Raw genomic sequence first — 17,904 nt, 5'->3', positions numbered from 1 at the left:
GTTGAGAGAACAAGAGACACGCAAGGTAAAGCTTCATTTTTCTCTCTTTTAGTCCCATCTTCTTCTTCTTTAATCCATTACTTTCATCGCCATGCGGAACTCTCATCTAAACTTTTCCCTCTCAATTTTGAAGGATGTCAAAGTATAACTCATACTTTAGAAAAGACGGGAGATGCATACATCAGAGAAGATCGATGAGGAAGATAATTTGGGGAAGGACTTGAGAAAGAAGAGAGCAAGTGCCTTTTTAGTTCAGTTTAAGGAAAGGGGATGAGGGCAAAATTGTTTAAGAATTATTTTTTAACTTTTACGAGAGTAATTCAGTTCATAAGCTTAGCATATGAGTTTTAACTCACAAAAGGCTAATAGATAGATGTTATAATAGTTTTTCAAAAATTTAGGTAGGTATTTCTACGCTTTTATAGTTCAAGGGGGGCAAAAGTGATACTCGTAAAAATATAAGGGGAAAGCTATAATTAAGCCTTAATTAAATTATCCATTAGAAAAGTTGGTATAGCTAATGACTATGTTTGCACTTTAATATTAGGCCCGCTGCGAAGACAGTCTAATATGCCATGCAACCAAAGTATGGTGTGGTTCCATCATAAAGCTTACTATGCCAAAAGAAACATAATTCACCAAGTCTGAAATATGTATGAAGCCTTTTGTTATTAATTGTAAGATTACATGAGAAAGCTTAAAAAGAAAGATCGAGGTACTTAGATTGCTCTTTTATGAAATCAAGAATTTTCTATTTTAAGTGAATCTATTGGGTGCTTGCTGTATATCCATTTTTTTTTTCCAACACAATCTGTATACATTGCTTAGCATAGATGATATTTTAGTGTCCAATAAGTATTGAAGTACTTTATTTATTTTATTTATTTTGGACAAGAAAACCTAAATCCTTTAAATATTGTATTTTGCGTGACTAAGATAAAGAATTAAGAAGCATTAACTCTGTAATGAATTTGTAATCCTCTTTTAAGTTTGAGAATGTCACTTTGACGATTATGTTTGAGAATGTCACGGTGTAATTTAAAATTGATAAATTACTTTTTATAATCCATATATATACTACGTAGTACTCTGTAATAAAAAGAAACTTATATATATATATATCGTAAATATACTTCATATTCTATAGATACACTAAATATATTTTTTAAGGATAATTTCTTTTCACTCCCAATATTATCATCATTTTCTATCAATGACCCTCTAAACTTTTATTTTTGGTACATAATGACCTTCTAATAGAAGGAATCAAGTCATATATTTTTAGTAGTTCAAAGGGTCATTATGTACCAAAAATAATTTAAGGGCTCATTGTCGAAAAGAGTAATAATTCAGAGGGTAAAGAAATAATTATCCATATTCTTAATGATATATAAATATATAATAAGTACTATGTCATGAAAAGCAATGTGAAACTACAGTTGAGAGTATTGGAGAACCTTTAACCTTCTTCTCTTCTTGTGTTTGATATTCATTTTCAGTATTTGAATTCTTAGGTCAATTTTCCTTATCAATGGGATGTATAAGAAAAGAGAATATTTGCATAATAAACAAACCAACCAAAGTATTATCCACATATTCAGAATAAAAAAATGGTTAAATATATTTTATCCCCATGTACTTATGCCCAAAATTATTTTATCTCCGTGTACTTTAAAAAAATCTCAAACTAGTCTCTATACTTATGACTAAAGTGAGACCATTAGTTTTTCTGTTAAATTTAACCGAGTATCATGGGTATTTTGGTAATTTTGCTGTATGATATTAAAATCTGCATGTCTTCTCTATTAAACACAATAGGGACATTTTGATGTTATTTAGTTAAGTTTAACGAAAAAACTAACGGTTTCACTTTAATGATAAGTATAGGAACTGATTTGAAACTTTTTGAAGTACATGAGGTAAAGTAATTTTAGGCATAAGCATAGGGAGTTAAAATGTATTTAACATAAAAAAAAACTAAGCCCGATTTTAAGTAATACCTCTTCCAACAAGTCCACTTGTTCTCTTTCTCTACTTTTAATATAAATGAATTAATTCATCAACAAGAAACTTAATGTTACAAATGGGAAATAAAAATAAGGAGACTTGCGTAAGCTTCATACTCTCTGATTCTTCAGCAAAAGAAAGGAGAAGGCCCGGCTGCGTGCACTAGTTCAATTAGCCGTGTACAAAAGTGGGTTCAAGAAAAGGAAAGCTCATTGGCAAGGAAGATAGTAATGTTTTGTATAGTTTACAATTCTCAAAGGTGGCTTCAAGAAAAGGAGAGCTCTCATTGGCGAGGAAGATAGTAATATTTTGGATAGTTTACAATTTGGAGAAGAAGGATTACGAAAATAATAATTAGATTTTTCTTAATCTACAAATAATATCTTCCTGCATTTAATGCATCAAGATATACTCAATATTGGTGCACGGGTAATTTTGATATTTTAAAAAAAGTTTGGGTGAAGTTAAAATGGGTAGTTTATGTTGCAAATCGCCCAATAAAAGCCGTGCGAAAATGAAAACCTTTCAAATTCTTCAATCGTTGGCTACTCCATTTTATGGCACTCTCCAATCTCCCAACTTTCTCCGCCGGAATCCTTTCTCTCCCGCACTCCGATTCCCAAAACCGCTACTTCCTATCTCATCTCTACCCAAAACCGCAAACCTCGGCAAAACCCTTCATAAAACCCTTCGAACCACTTCTCCACCTCTACATTGTCGCCTCTCCAAATCCCACACTCAGTAGCAGGCCTCCTCCTACTCTCCCTTGCGCTTCCTCCAAGGAGTCTTCTTCTGAGGAAAGCCTTGGAGATCTCCAAGAGCCGATCCTCTACTCAATGGGTGGTAACCTTGCAGATAGATTGCTACGGCGAGCCATCTTTGTCGGTGCTGCGACGGTGGCAAGCAAGATTCTGGTATGTTTCTTGATGTTTAGAACTTGTTCTTCCTTAAATTTCCACTTCTTAGTGAGTCATCTATGTGATGATACAAGGGGTTAGTCAGAGAGATTGTATTGGCTGCGGTTATTGGAGTGGGTCCTGTGGCTACTGCATTCAAGTATGATGTCTTCTTACCTTACTTTTTTTTTTCCCTCTTGCTGTTGATGCAGTCTGATTGTTTTGATTCATAACGCCATCATTTGGTGCCTTGAGAAATCAAAAACTTGGACCGCAGATAATTGGCTCGATTTAGTTTGTAAAGTAATTTATCCTGTAGTGGGTGAAGAATAGTCACTTCATTTCATTTTAGTTGCGTATTGGGATTATTTATCTTTGTTTTAGTCCATAGATGTTATTGAATAGTCTGATGGCTCATAACTCTTATTTAGTCAGGAGAAGAAAGTATTGAGAAAGCTTTGACTTGTGTACGTTTAACAAGATTGCCTATTTGTTGCATTGCCAGCAATTTTTGCATGCTGAAATTTCAACTTTTTACTAAATGGTCCATTTTTATATTGTGCGTTTCAGTTATGCTGCAGTCCTTCCGAGGTTCTCTACATCCTTTTTGGGAGGTCCATTCTGAAACTCAAGTTTCATTTTGAAAAATAAGTAAGAGTAGTGAATTTAAAGTTGAGAGCAAATAGGAAAACAAAACCTCTCAGTCGGTCGTGAATAAAAGTACCGTAGATCCACATAAAATCGATGGATTTGTTTTACAAAGCAATAAAAATAAGATTTACTTACAACCTCCCCTAACACTCCAATGTCGTAGTGTTTAAGTAATCTCTTGAACATAAACCACTTGTCTAATTATTCTTGTGAATTAGATCGCCTCTCTTTAGTAAGCACCCTAGTGACAGATAAAAATCTCAAACACAAGTGTGTTAATGGTGATAAATGTCAATGACCAAATTCATGCTAAGGAAAACACATGGCCACAAGTTTTTAACATGAAATCCTCTCTTGCATAGAGAGAAAAAACACCATAGATATCTTTTTCGGGTCAATCAATTTTACACTTAACCGTATATATAAGATTCTCTTACAATCACTCTTATCGTACTCTTGATGATATCTTTGATTAAAGTCCTTCTCTTGCTCAAATTTTTCACATAGATGAACTACTTGGTGGTATAGATCGCTCCTCGTTAATTGTCCTTAACTCTCGATGTGGATCAAACTCGCAAGGTCGTCGTGCAATGTAGGTGTTGATGTAGAAACTTTGGTTCGACTCCTCAGATGGATGATGATTATCTCTAATGTAGCTTAGCACATTGACATATGTCGATAGCTATCTTAACACTTTGTGATACAAACCGAGTTGGGGTCAATCGGAATCACAACAGTTCTGCACAGTCGAGAGAGAATATTCCCCAAATATTCTCCTAATGCTACAAAATTACAAAACTGGCTTGGAATAGCTTACTAACTTTTCAATCTATGTCTTTAGTATTCAAACCCTTGTTAGATTCAGATTAGATTTAGGTCAATTGTAGATGGAAAGCAGACGGTGGTGCGGGTGTTGTGTTGATTACTATTTAGAGGGTAGCACGGGTGGATCGGGTTGTAAATGTGATGGAGATGGCATAGAGAATGGATAATGGTGACGATGAATTGATAATTTAGAGGTGAAGAGGGATGATGATACATTTAGTTAGGGTCTTTTCTTATTACATTAGTTATTTATTTTCATTAAAATAAATTTACTATAGGTCGCGTTTGAACGCAGTTGGGGGCGCGCTCGAACGCATTTGCAAACGCCTGCATTAGGTTTGTAAATACAAAGAACGTGAAATGGGCATTCGAACGCAGTCGGGCGCGTTCGAACACCTGAATCGCATTGCATCGACAGAGAATGCCTTTTGTGCGTTCGAACGCAATCGAACGCGTTCAAATGTGATCGGCGAGAATCTTCTAGAATTAGGGTTAATAATTATTATTTTAGCTTGTTGGCTAGCCTCTATAAAAGTGTAGATGACAGCCAAAATTATTATGCAATTGGATTATTGGTTTCTTGCCTCCTATCTTCTCTCTATTCTCTCTACCCTAATCTCCCTCCTCCCTCTTCACCAATCTACCACCTCTATCATTGGCAAGGTCTAATCTAACTTCTAATCCCCTCGTCTGTCGAGTCCTCCCTCTTCCTTGGGATCTCGACCACTTCTTCCCCTTCGTCTTTATCCCTTAAACAACATCACCCATCCACCCTCATCTCCATTATCATTCATAATCCTAACGTCCACTCCACCCGTCACTACCACCATTATCCGCACTAAATTATAATTTTGTCCCTATTGTATTTCGAATATGTGAGTACAAAAAATGTATATTAGGGAGTTACAGATCGATTCCACTTTGCTTCATAATTTTCTAACTATGAAATAATATTTAGTAAATATTTTCTCTTGGTTGTGCAGACTGCTTCCTACAATAAATCTAGATCTTGAAAGAATCATTTTGTAGCCTATCAATGGTATCAGAGCCAGTCGAACCTCAGACCTCCATTAATGGTAGAAACAAGGAAGATGACATCAACAAGGAGACCAATGGAGAGCACACCAACAAGGAAAGACTCAATCCATGATAACCCTAACCATGAGGCTGATTCCTTTGGAGCAACCATGGTGGACCGAGTCAATCAACGTCCATGGGTGTGAACTTAGGGGCATGTTCTAAATATTGCTGCATAGAGTTGATGCAATGCAGAATGATTGTAATGCTTTAAAGGAATATGTCATGAACCGATCGGCTTCGTCGTCTCCTCAACGAAGATCGATTCCTCAAGAAGGACCAGCGGTGGGACCACACCGAACCGATACCCCACAGGTCTAGGTGCAACATGTTAGTATAAATAATCCTCTTTTACCTCTGCCTACATATCATTCTCCACCTCCGTTACAAAACCCATGACTAGCGGTGGTGGAACCTGAGAGGCGAGCGGCACAAGTGTGCTTCGTCGATGAGGAGGATTGGCACTTTGAGAATGAGGTTAATCCCTTTGGAGATGGTGATGGATGTACTCGAGGATTTAGATAAGGAGATCAACATGCACAAAGGTTCAAACCTGAACCAAAGATCTTTTGCGAACCCGACAATGCTATTCGAGGGAGAACCGCATGCTTAGACTTTTTAAAATTTCAAGACAGTGATCTAACGCATTGGGTGTTTCAAGTGGAGCAATATTTTGATTGTCAAGGGGCAGCTGAGGGCACAAAGGTCCTGATGGCAAGCTTTCACCTCCAAGGAACGGCATTGCATTGGTATCGATCAATTATTCATGGTGGAGGATTTACCAGTTGGGCTGACTTTTATAGGAGGTTTACACGCAGATTTGAGATAGTGGCATATGAAGATTTTGCTGCCACATTAAGTAAGATGGTTCAGAGGATGACCGTTTTGGAGTATTAAGCTGAATTTGAAAGAGTTAGTAGTCATTGTGAGTCACCTTGGCCCGAACCGACATTGATGAGCACATCATTTTAAGGCTGCGGGATGAGATATAGGCGGATGTTCATGCTCTTTGTCCTATCACTCTTGAGGAGGTCTTTGAGAAGGCCGTGAGGATAGAGCAAAAGCATAAGGCTCTTAAGATGGTAGCAAAAACAAGTTGGGGCAACTGAGATGGGCGATTTGCGCTTAGAACATTGGCTGGAAATTCTACAAGTTCAAAGACAATGGCTGCTAGTACAAGACCACGACCATCTTTGAGACCTTCTTTTGATGTTAGAGGAGGCACAAGATCCCCCGTTCGAACTCTCACACCTACCCAGGTGGAGGAGCGAAGAGCGAAGGTCCTTCGCTTTCGATGCGATGAACGTTTCACCCCCGGTCATCGGTGTTCCAAACCAATCGGGAGTGTGATGCTCATCGACGGTCTCGAGGAGGACGATGAGGTGGTTGGTGATGAAGAGTATTTAGAGGAGGTCCATGAGGAGGCCGTTGAGGATGGCGCGGAGGAAGATATCCAAGTAAAAATATCGATACATACATATTCGGGTACTTCTGCGCCGAGGACACTACGGGTAGACGGACTTGTTAGAAAGTATTGTGTGCATATCCTCATTGATTCCGAGAGTACACACAACTTTCTAGATGAGAGGTTAGTAAGGAGATTGGGCTTGGATGCTGAACCGACCACGGGGTTTGATGTTGTTATTAGAGATGACATGAAGCTTAAGGCAGAGAGCTTATGTCACCAGGTCGGTATACGGGTGCAAAGACATGACATCATTATGGATATGTATCCGTTGGCACTGCTAGGAGCGAACATTGTCCTTAGCACTCAATGGTTATAGAGTTTGGGACCTGTCACATTTGATTCCCAGTTCATGTGGATGAAATTTAAGCAAGGAAACAAAAATGCAGCTTGATGGCATTTGATCTCCGTCGATTCCTGCGATCCAGCCGATGGTGGGGCTGGCATGTGCGAGTGATTTGGCTTATCTCCTTCAGTTAGGACCAGCAGGAGACGAGCCTAAAATGAGTCAAAATACTACCATCGAGTTGTCTAATTTATTAGACAAATTTGCTGGACTGTTTGAGGAATCAAAGGAGTTACCACCAAGGCGAACGACGGACCATCACATAGAGATTGTGCCCAGGGCTACACTGACGAATGTGAGGCAATATCAGTATCCACATGTGCAAAAGGAGTTATCTCCAAGATGATAGTCGAGATGTTAGAGCAAGGCCTCATACAACCAAGTTATAGCTCTTACTCATCGCCTGTGCTATTAGTGCGAAAGAAGGACGGGACATTGCATTTTTGTGTCGATTATCAGGCACTAAACGCTATTACCGTCAAGGACCGATATCCCATTCCGATTATAGAGGAGCTGCTGGACGAGTTTATAGGGGCGACCATATTTAGCAAATTTAACTTGAGAGTCAAGTATCATTAAATTAGAGTTCACGCGGCGGATGTGCACAAGACTATATTTCGGATTTCGAACGGGCATTACGACTTCTAGGTGATGCCTTTTGGTCTCACCAATGCTCCAGCTACTTTTCAAGGCCTCATGAATGATATATTTTGTCCTTTATTGTGAAGGTATATTTTGGTATTCTTTGATGATATTTTGGTGTATAGCCGGACTGAATTGGAGCATTGGTGGCATTTTGAGGATGTGCTGAATTTGTTGAAGCAAAACCAGCTGAATATCAAGAAGTCCAAGTGCCTATGTGGGGTACCACAAGTGGAGTATTTAGGCCACATCATCTCAGCAGAAGGTGTAGCGGCGGATCCTCAAAAGGTGGCATACATGACCGCTTGGCCGATTCCTACTACCACCACATGATTGTGAGGATTCTTAGGGCTGACTGGATATTATCGCCGCTTCATCACCGAGTATGGCAAGATCGTTACTCCTCTCACTTCTTTGTTGAAGGATTCTTTTAGATGGACGTATAAAACCACTACAGCCTTTCAAAAACTAAAAACAACAATGATGACGGCTCTCGTTCTAGCGCTACCGAACTTCACCAAAGAGCTCATTGTGGAATGTGATGCATCGGGAGTTAGCATAGGAGCTATACTAATGCAAGGAGGACGTCCCATAGCCTTTTTTAGTAAGGTTTTATCACAAAAATCTCAGCAATTATCGACTTACGAGAGAGAGATGTTGGCAATTCTGCATGCAGTGACAAAGTGAGGCCTTATTTGATCGGTAGGAGATTAATTATCCGGTCAACATATACACACTCTGGTATAGCAAAGATGGGTCACAAAATTGTTGGGGTATAATTATGAAATTCAATACAAGAAAAGAACAAAAAATAGAGCGGTGGACGCACTATCACGCCAACCCGATACCGCCGAACTTGCAACCTATTCTTCTCTTACTTTTCCTTTTCTTGATGAGTTGAGGTATGCATGTACATCTGACCCAGATGTTTTGAGATTGTTACAGGAGGTGTTGGATGATCTGGAGTGCCATCCCGAGTTAGAGAATTGAGGCGGTTTGCTGCTAGACTACGGATGCATTCGGGTGCCCGCAAATGATGGATTGCGGCAAAAATTGTTGGAGCATTTCCACCAAACTCTAGAGGCTGGTCATGAGGGTGTCTTGAGAACTTATAGGAGGATATCATAGAGTTGCACATGGCCAAGATTGAGGTGGGATGTGAGGAGTTTTGTCCATGCTTGCGAAGTCTATCAAAGGGCTAAAGCAACCACATTGAAACCGACCAGATTACTACAATCTTTACTTATACCAGATAGTGTTTGGAAAGATATTTCTATGGATTTCATAAAGGCTCTTTTGCTGGTACATGGTTATTTAGTTATTTTTGTAGTCGTTGATAGGTTGAGCAAGTATGCGCACTTTTCGGCATTATCATATCCCTTTTCCTCCAAGTCAGTAGCTAAAATTTTTGTGAGAGATGTTGTTCGGTTACATGGCATGCCAAGCACGATTGTCTTGGATCGTGATCGTGTATTTATGAGCAACTTTTGGATGGACTTTTTTAAATTATAGGGGACTCAATTGAAGTTCAGTTCGGCCCACCATCCATGGACGGACGGCCAAACTAAGGTGGTCAATCGAGGCATTAAGCAGTACTTGAGATAGTTTGTTGGAGAGATGTCGAGACGATGGTTGGAGTTCTTACCGCTAGCAGAGTGGTCTTACAACACCGCCTACCACAATAGCATTGACATTACTCCATTTCAGGTAGTGTATGGATGCACGGCTCCGACATTACGCACTTATGTCCTAGTGACATCTGCAGATCGGACGGAGGTGGACTTAGCTTTGATGGATAGAGATGCCACATTGAGGAGGTTGTGTGCCCATCTTAAACTTGCTCAAAACTGCATGAAGCAAATTAATGATCATAGCCATAGGGAGCAGGAGTTCGACATCGGCAGTTGGGTGTTTGTGAGGGTGCAATTGTATCGACAGGTGACCTTGCATCCGATGCAAAACTAGAAGTTAGTACATCACTATTTCGGTCTGTTTCGGGTGTTAGAGCGTATTGGTCCGGTTGCATATCGTTTGGAGTTGCTAGAGTAGTTGAGAGTGCATTCTGTCTTTCATGTTTAATTATTGCGGGAGCAGATCGGAGATCATGAGGACGTTGGATCAGTTTTACCAGAGCCATTGGAGGAGACAGAGATCGTAGAGCTAGTTCGTATACTTACTAGGTGCCGACGACGTCATGGTACCAAATTAGAGATGGAGATTCTAGTCGAGTGGCTTTGCCAGCCATCCGATGAGGCGACATGGGAGTTGGAGATGAATATTTTGGAGCATTTTCTCGACTTTTCACCTTGAGGACAAGGTGGGGGAAGCGTGGTGGGTTGATACATTTAGTTAGGGTCTTTTCTTATTGTATTAGTTATTTATTTTTATTAAAATAAATTTACTGTAGGTCGTGTTTGAACGCGGTTGGGGGCGCGTTCAAACACATTTGTGAACACCTACATCTGGTTCGCAAATACAGAGAATGTGAAATGCGCGCTCGAACACGTCGTTTGAACGCCTGTATTGCGTTCACATTAATAGAGAACACCTTTTCTGCATTCGAATATGATTAGGTGAGTTCGAACGCGATCGGTAGGAATCTTCTAGAATTATGATTAATAATTATTATTTTGGCTTGTTGGCTAGCCTCTATAAAGGTGTGGATGGCAGCGAAAATCATTATGCAATTGGATTATTAGTTTCTTGCCTCCTATCATCTCTCTATTCTTTCTACCCTAATCTCCCTCCTCCCTCTTCACCAACCTATCATCTCTACTATTAACAAGGTCTCTCCTAACTTCTAATCTCCCTCGTTTGTCGAATCCTCCCTCTTCTTTGGAATCTTGACCACTTTTTCCCCTTCGTCTTTATTCCTTAAACAACATCACTCATCCACCTCATCTCCATTATCATCTATAATCCTAACATCCACTCCACCCGTCACCACCACCATCATTAACACTAAATTATAATTTCGTCCCTGTTACACTTCGAATATGCGAATGACATAAATACAAAAAAACGTAGATCAGGGAGTTACGGATCGATTCCACTTGGTTTCATAATTTTATGACTATGATAGCATATTTCGTGAATATTTTCCCTCAGTTGCGAGAACTGCTTCCTACAATAAATCCAGATCTTGAAGGAATCGTTTCTTGTCCTATCAGAGGAGAATCAGGCCGGCCCTATGGGAATAAGGAGATCGACGAACGAGAGAGATTAGAAGCAAGATGAGACTATTCCAATAGAAGAGACGGTGGTAGTTGCTGATGGGAAAAGTTGAGGCTGACAACCAAATTGAGAGATAAAAGCAATGTAGTATTACTTACCCTTCTCTGATTAATTCTTCATTCTGCTGCAAATAGAGTTCAAATATGAAAAAAACTTTGAATATAAAAGTTTTAGATCATGATGTCTCCAATCTTATTCAGCTAGTTCCATAATATTTGGACGTTAGACGAATATCTTCATAAAATTTTCTCAAATTTGTGCATAATTAGATTTAGCTAATTAAACAAATTCTAATCTACTAGGATTCCGACTAAATCGCATAAGATAATAAGATAAATAAACTCGATCCATCAAACCCGATGTCTTCTGAGGTGATCCGATCTGACCCGATTCATATCACTTTGATATGTATGTTCTATGAGAGAACTAAAATCTCACAAATAATGAACTTGAAACTCCTTGAGTTCTTATTGTGTCCTATTAACTAGTTTGGTTCCTTTGAAATGCTACAAGTAATAAAAGATGTGTGACTAACATTCTGACTCAAATTGTTCTCCATGCAATGGTAGAAATTTTAAGTTTTACATGAATGACTCTTATATAGATGAAATGCTTTGTCTACCTTTAGATTGTGCAACACATTTCAAAGTGTTTTACGTTCAGAAACTTGCAATTACATAAATTTTGCACTTACATCCCCATTGTAATTTCGTGACATAATTGTTTGTAAACAATTTTTTACCCAATAATACCTTCCTACGATCGCATCATGTTCAGATTTGATTGATACATCTTATGACCTTGATGGATTTCTTCACTTAGATTTTGAATTTATGGTTTACATGAGTTTTTGATTGCACCTACACTAACATGAAAATTGAGTGATACATAGTTTAGTTTTGAACCAGACACCGAGGCAATCTAATTTCACATAGTGATTCATCAAAAATGAGTTCAAGTACGAGATGAACTTCAATCCAAGGTCGCTATAATGCCCTCGCCCAATGGGCATGTGCATGCCCATGCGCCCACACTCGACACTCGTGCATGCGATAGAATGGACATGGTCATCATGCGCAGAGATACACATGTACTCATATACTCTATCTCAAGATAAATTATACTATCATTCAATTAAACATATTAGCATATGGCAATCCAAATTCATAACAACTATACTAGATGACTACATGATCTAGCAGAACCCATATATACTATGATAAACTATAAAGATACAACTAAAATAACTGATACACGAGTATAATATAATCTGACTTGTATAATATAAAACACTGTTTAATACAATAGAGTACAAATATATTCAAAATAGTACAACTCAATTTCTATATAAACTAACTTCTATATCATCTCACATCTAGCTCATCTCATCTTTAGTCTAAAATATCTCTTCATAATATCTTAAGTCGCTATCAGGTACTACATATTTTGGGGGGTTAGAAAAGAAATAAATAGACTCAAGAGTTAAAATCATAGTGAATAGACCTTAGCCTAAATTAGCAAAGTAAAATATAGAGTAAATTATATACTGAATAATATGAATCAAAAGTGAGCATTATGTCATGAATGAGTATATAAATGTCTCATTAATAATATAAAATATTATAGGTATCATATCATGATTGATCAAAAATATAATTCTATTCAATATATACATAAATCTTTAGTCATACCATTATTATAATACTCTCAAATATAACACATCTGATGCATGCCAACCATGACCATACTATGATATTAAATACAACCATAATATGCATGATGACCACTCCATAATTATGCATATCAAATGATAATAGAATCAATGTATTTCTCAATATCTCAATCATCAATATTATCTTTGAATAACATTATTTTACTAGACCACTATGCACTGTTAACACCTGGTACTTAGTCTAATAATCTAGCCCGAATGCTTAGAACATACCCTGCCAACCATTAAGAGTATCTTAATCATAATTATACTCATGCGAATCGGAATAGATCAGATCACATCATGGGTACATTGAGCTCAATGGATTGAGTCCAGTATCTTATTTGCTTATTTGGTTTAGTTAGAGCTTTAAGTAGTTAGGATTTTATTTAATTAGCTAAATCCAACTCTATGCAGTTTTGGGAAAATATTCGCAGAATATTCTACAGATGTAAGAATAATATCATACTGACTGGATAAGATAGCCAACCTCCGGATCTACAAATTTTATATTCATGACTCCTCTATATTTAGAATCTATCTGCAGGGAAATAAAGGATTAATCCAAGAAAAATAAGGAAGGCTGATTTAGTCAAGTTAGTTAGTTAGCTTTATCTTATTGTTTGAATTTTAAATAAATTGGATAATCTGCATGTGGATCCGATCCGCTATGAATTTTTACTCCTATAAATAGGAGTGGACATGTGTTGATAATAATCATGGAATGGAATCATGGAATTATTGAAGAAATCTGAGTTTAGCCAAGTTATTATTTTCGTGCTTATCTTTTATCGTAGTCGTTAGATCGCTTTATTTTTCTAGGAGTACATCATAGTCATATGAACATCCCAACTTTTCAAACCCTAGCCACCTCCTACCTCCAGCAGCCACCCTACTATACGACCGTCCTCCACTGCCGTTGGCCATCCGCTACAACATCGGATATTTACCGTTCTCCCCTCTCTGACCTATCTCCACTATTTTATTTTTAGCTTTTCATCTCGATCTCCGATTTAGGTGAAACTAGAGCCATTAGAACCCTATCTCATGAGACTACCTCCACCTAAACTTTTTTATGTCTTGATTGGTTAGATCTGGTCCGTAACACATACTCTGCTTGTCATTAAGGGTATCAACATCATCCAAACTAATGTTATGATGTGACCATGTGGGTCAAGTCAGTTAAGTCAATTGAGTTAAGTTAAGTTAAGTTAGTTAGTTAGATTTACTTATTATTTTTAAAATTCAAATACAGTGGATAATTTACATATGGATCCAATCCGCTAGGACTTTACTCCTATAAATAGGACTAGTCGTGAGTTGATTATTATGGTTGAATAAATCTTGAGTTAGCTAATTTATTATTTTTACCTTTATCTTTTATGATAGCCATTAGATCACCTTTATTTTCATAGGAGTAGATGGTAACTGTAGAAACCTTCCAAGCTTTCAAACCCGAGCCCACCATTCTCCACCATGAGCTACCATACTCTATGGCCGTCTACCACCACCCTTGGTCATCTGCCACCCTTCAACGTCTACCACAATATCGGATATTCACCAATCTGTTCTATTTTAACCTTCTTTCACTATTTTATTTTTAACATTTCATCTTGACCTCTGATTCATGTGTATCTAAATCCATTAGAACCCTAACTCATGAGGCTACTCTCATATAAAAAGATCATAATATTTTTATGTCCGTATCATTCCAATAATATTAGTATCAAAGCTGACATTCCTTAGAGAATGATTAACACGCGATCCTAGATAAATGAGGAAGGAGCAACCACGGAGGACTAGGAACTCGTCTCCAATTCTCTGGGAGTTTCTTTGGCACCTCCACCACCAGCAACCACCGTGGACAATGAGCCACCAACATGAGCTAAGGCATTTTTAAAGAATTTCTAAGGAGGTCATTAGATCTACCGTGGAGAGCATCGAGAGGATGGAAAAGTCTATTCAAGCCTTGGTGATAGCTCTCCTAGCACACACCTACGTCGCCAATGCTATCGGTCACAGCCAAAATGGGCCCCCACGGTGAGAATAATCCAAGCCGAGATGGAGGGGACAAGCTAGCTCAAATTGTGACCTCACCCTCCTCTAATTGTAATGGAGGCCCCCCGACCACTACAAACCTAGAACACCGCCATAGTGATGCCAGAGTAGACGGTTGAGATGGGTTCTAGGTCGACTTCCCCACCTGCGGTGGAAGCTAGGGACAAAGACCGTAGCTTTCTATCGATAGCGATTCAGCCCCCACTAGTCCAAACCTCCACGTCTAGTTCTTTCCATGGGACCTCCGCACCCTAGCTAGGTCAACTACAACCACAAGAGATGACCAATAGACTACCCACGATGGTTCTCTCGACTGCAGCGAACTCAAGCTATGTTGCCTCAAGATCGGCATTCCTACAACCATTGGTGGCCACAGTCAGCTTCCACTAGCCACTAGAAAGCATTAGATGTTGGGCACGATGCCCTTCTACTTTGCTACCTTCACCGAGCCTCACCTCGTCGGAGCCACTCAACATTCATCTCACCACCGCAGCTCCATTATAGTGGAGCCAAGGGTACCAATCATAGCCCAACACGCGTGCAGCCCAAGCACGACATTAGTTGGATCCGTGGGCCCACCCACATTACCAGCATCAACTATGAGATCACTTGGCGCACGACGATAGGCCACATTTTGGGATTTAAGCTCGGACCGTCAAGCTTCATTTTCTAAATTTTTTAAGAATAGACCCGCTTGATTGAATCTATCTAGCGGAGCAATTTTTTACGTACCATGGCATGCCCAACTACTAGAAAGTCCAGCTCGCATTATTTCACCTAGTGGGCATGGCGATCAGGTGGTACTAGTCGATAGAATGAATTCGATCATTCAAGTCTTAGAAGGACTTCTCTAATGCAATTTGTGATCAGTTCAATCAGACCCATGCGAGTCTTGGCAGGACTTCTAAGCTATGTTGACTAAGTTGACTCAGTCAATAATAGTTCAAGCTTACCGAGAAGAATTTAAATAGATCTGCAATCGGATCACTAACTGGTCTGAAAAACCCCTAGACACAAGTATGTATCTAAATACTATGCAATGATATTACTCGTTCGCTTAAGTAAAAGTCCGTAGAAATATTAAGAACGAAAGCAGAGATGAACGCCAAGATTTTAACGTGGAAAAACCCAAACGGGAAAAAACCACGGATCCAAACTAGGATCAAAACCAATCACTAGAATAGTAGTAGTTAAAAGACTGACTCACAAAATAACCCGTCGATCCAAACGACTTTGTTCTTCTTAGTCTTGCTCGCTAGAACCCACGATTCACTGCTTCTTGTGATTGAAGTCCAACCTCAGTAACCCTGGAGATTGATCTTTCGTCTAGATAACTTTTAGGACGAAAGATTAACTTTTTAATGATGAGTGGAACCTTGTTAGTTGAAGAACCGATGTAGCCTCAAGAAGACTCCTTCAATAATGCTTCTTCAATCACCCTATAGATAGGGCATCACAATCCTTATATATGATCTCCAACGCGGCCCGAGTGCGTTCGAACGGCATGACTTGATTTCAGGTGCGTTCGAACGGGTCCGAGTGCGTTTGAACGTGACAACTTGAATTCTTCAAGTTGCGTTCGAATGCGTTTGTGAACGCAGCTCTCGGTCTGTGTGAACGCAGTATCTGCGTTCGAACGCGGCTCTCTATCTGTGTGAACGCAGTACCCGCGTTAGAACGCATTTGTGAACGCGACTCTCTGTCTGTGTGTACGCAGATTCCACGTTCTAACGCGTTTGTGAACGCGGCTCTCTGTTTGTGTGAACGCATTACCCGCGTTCGAATGCGTTTGTGAATGCGGTGTGAACTCAACGGCTTTTCTCCAATAATCTTGCAATTCTTCAAACCAGAGATATTCTAGACTTGTGTAAAGCTCATATACATGAAAAAATACACTTAGAATATTTTGTACACAATTGCCAACAAATAAAAACCTAACAATCTCCCCGTTTGGCAATTTGTGACAAAATACCTAGGTTACACAATATTACAAAGACTTCAAATTGAGCAATCAACAAGTCTAGAATATTTTGCACATCAATCCCTGCAAATAAACATATACCAATCCAAGATCAAGTGAAATAACTTGAAATGAATAAATAATCCAAACACAAGTTATCAATGGAGCATAAGTTCAAAAGTACTTAAACAGACAAAGTTCACAATTCCTCCAAGTAAAGTTATAAGCAAGATTTGAAAGACAGAAAGACTCTAATAAACTCCCCCTATTACCATCCTCCCCTTACACACCTAGACTCCTAGACACCTAGACACTCTCCCCCATTTTGACACAATTGCAAAATACTAGGAACTCGGAGGAAACTGACACTGAAGAATCGTCAATAGAGAGTCAAGTACAGTCCCTTGATGAGCTTGCTCAGCTCGTAAATCATTCACTGCCGAATGGAGATCCTGCACTTGAGTACTAAGCTGATCGAAACGATCCGAGTACTGTGGTAACTCCCTCTCAGAGTGAGATGTGTCACCGTCAAAGCTATCATCATAACTGTCGAGGTGCGATGAGCGACCAGCGGCGGAAGAGGACGGCTTGAGAGGAAACGACTTGTCGTGAGCTTGACTCCGCTTAAGAGTAATCCGATCCAACGGTTTGTGCGAAGTAAGAGAAGGTTCCGAAGCATCCACATGTACCCCACTCTGAGTGCATAAATTTGTAATAAAGATGCCAAACGGTAACCCCTCACGAGGTGCTTCTTTCTGTGCAGCTGTGAGTATTGAATCATAGATCACCGCAGCCAAATCAACCGAGACTCCAGTTAACATTGCATGAAGAAGGAATGCACGATCCAGACTAATACTTGAATGTCGAGTCTTGGGGGTGACATTGTACAGACAAAATAGGTGAAGCATGCGAGCCACGGACGTCAGCTTCGCATGCGGCATCATGTTTCCCTTACAATGTTCCCCTTTGATCAGTACAGTGCCAGCATATTCATCGACATCTGGAAGTGGAGCAGACGTTGGATACTGGAAC

The 17,904-nt window shown here is 39.2% G+C and overlaps 1 protein-coding gene across 2 annotated transcripts in view; it reads left to right on the top strand.

The window, feature by feature from the left end:
- Window positions 1-2,523: 2,523 nt before the first annotated feature.
- LOC140802151 (uncharacterized) overlaps window positions 2,524-17,904 on the top strand; it is a 59,324-nt gene continuing 43,943 nt past the window's right edge. For both annotated transcript variants that reach the window (XM_073157593.1, XM_073157594.1), the window contains exons 1-3: window positions 2,524-2,921; window positions 2,999-3,063; window positions 3,474-3,517. In XM_073157593.1, coding sequence (XP_073013694.1) covers window positions 2,565-2,921; window positions 2,999-3,063; window positions 3,474-3,517 — 466 coding nt within the window. In that variant the 5' untranslated portion in view covers window positions 2,524-2,564. The remainder of the gene's footprint in view (window positions 2,922-2,998; window positions 3,064-3,473; window positions 3,518-17,904) is intronic.

This window comes from Typha latifolia, chromosome 15 (genome assembly GCF_019914945.1).
Source record: "Typha latifolia isolate L0001 chromosome 15, TyphaL0001v2, whole genome shotgun sequence".
In the NCBI taxonomy this organism is placed as follows: Eukaryota; Viridiplantae; Streptophyta; class Magnoliopsida; order Poales; family Typhaceae; genus Typha; species Typha latifolia.
Note: the sequence above shows the minus strand (reverse complement) of the source record. Positions and strands in the feature narration are given on the sequence as shown.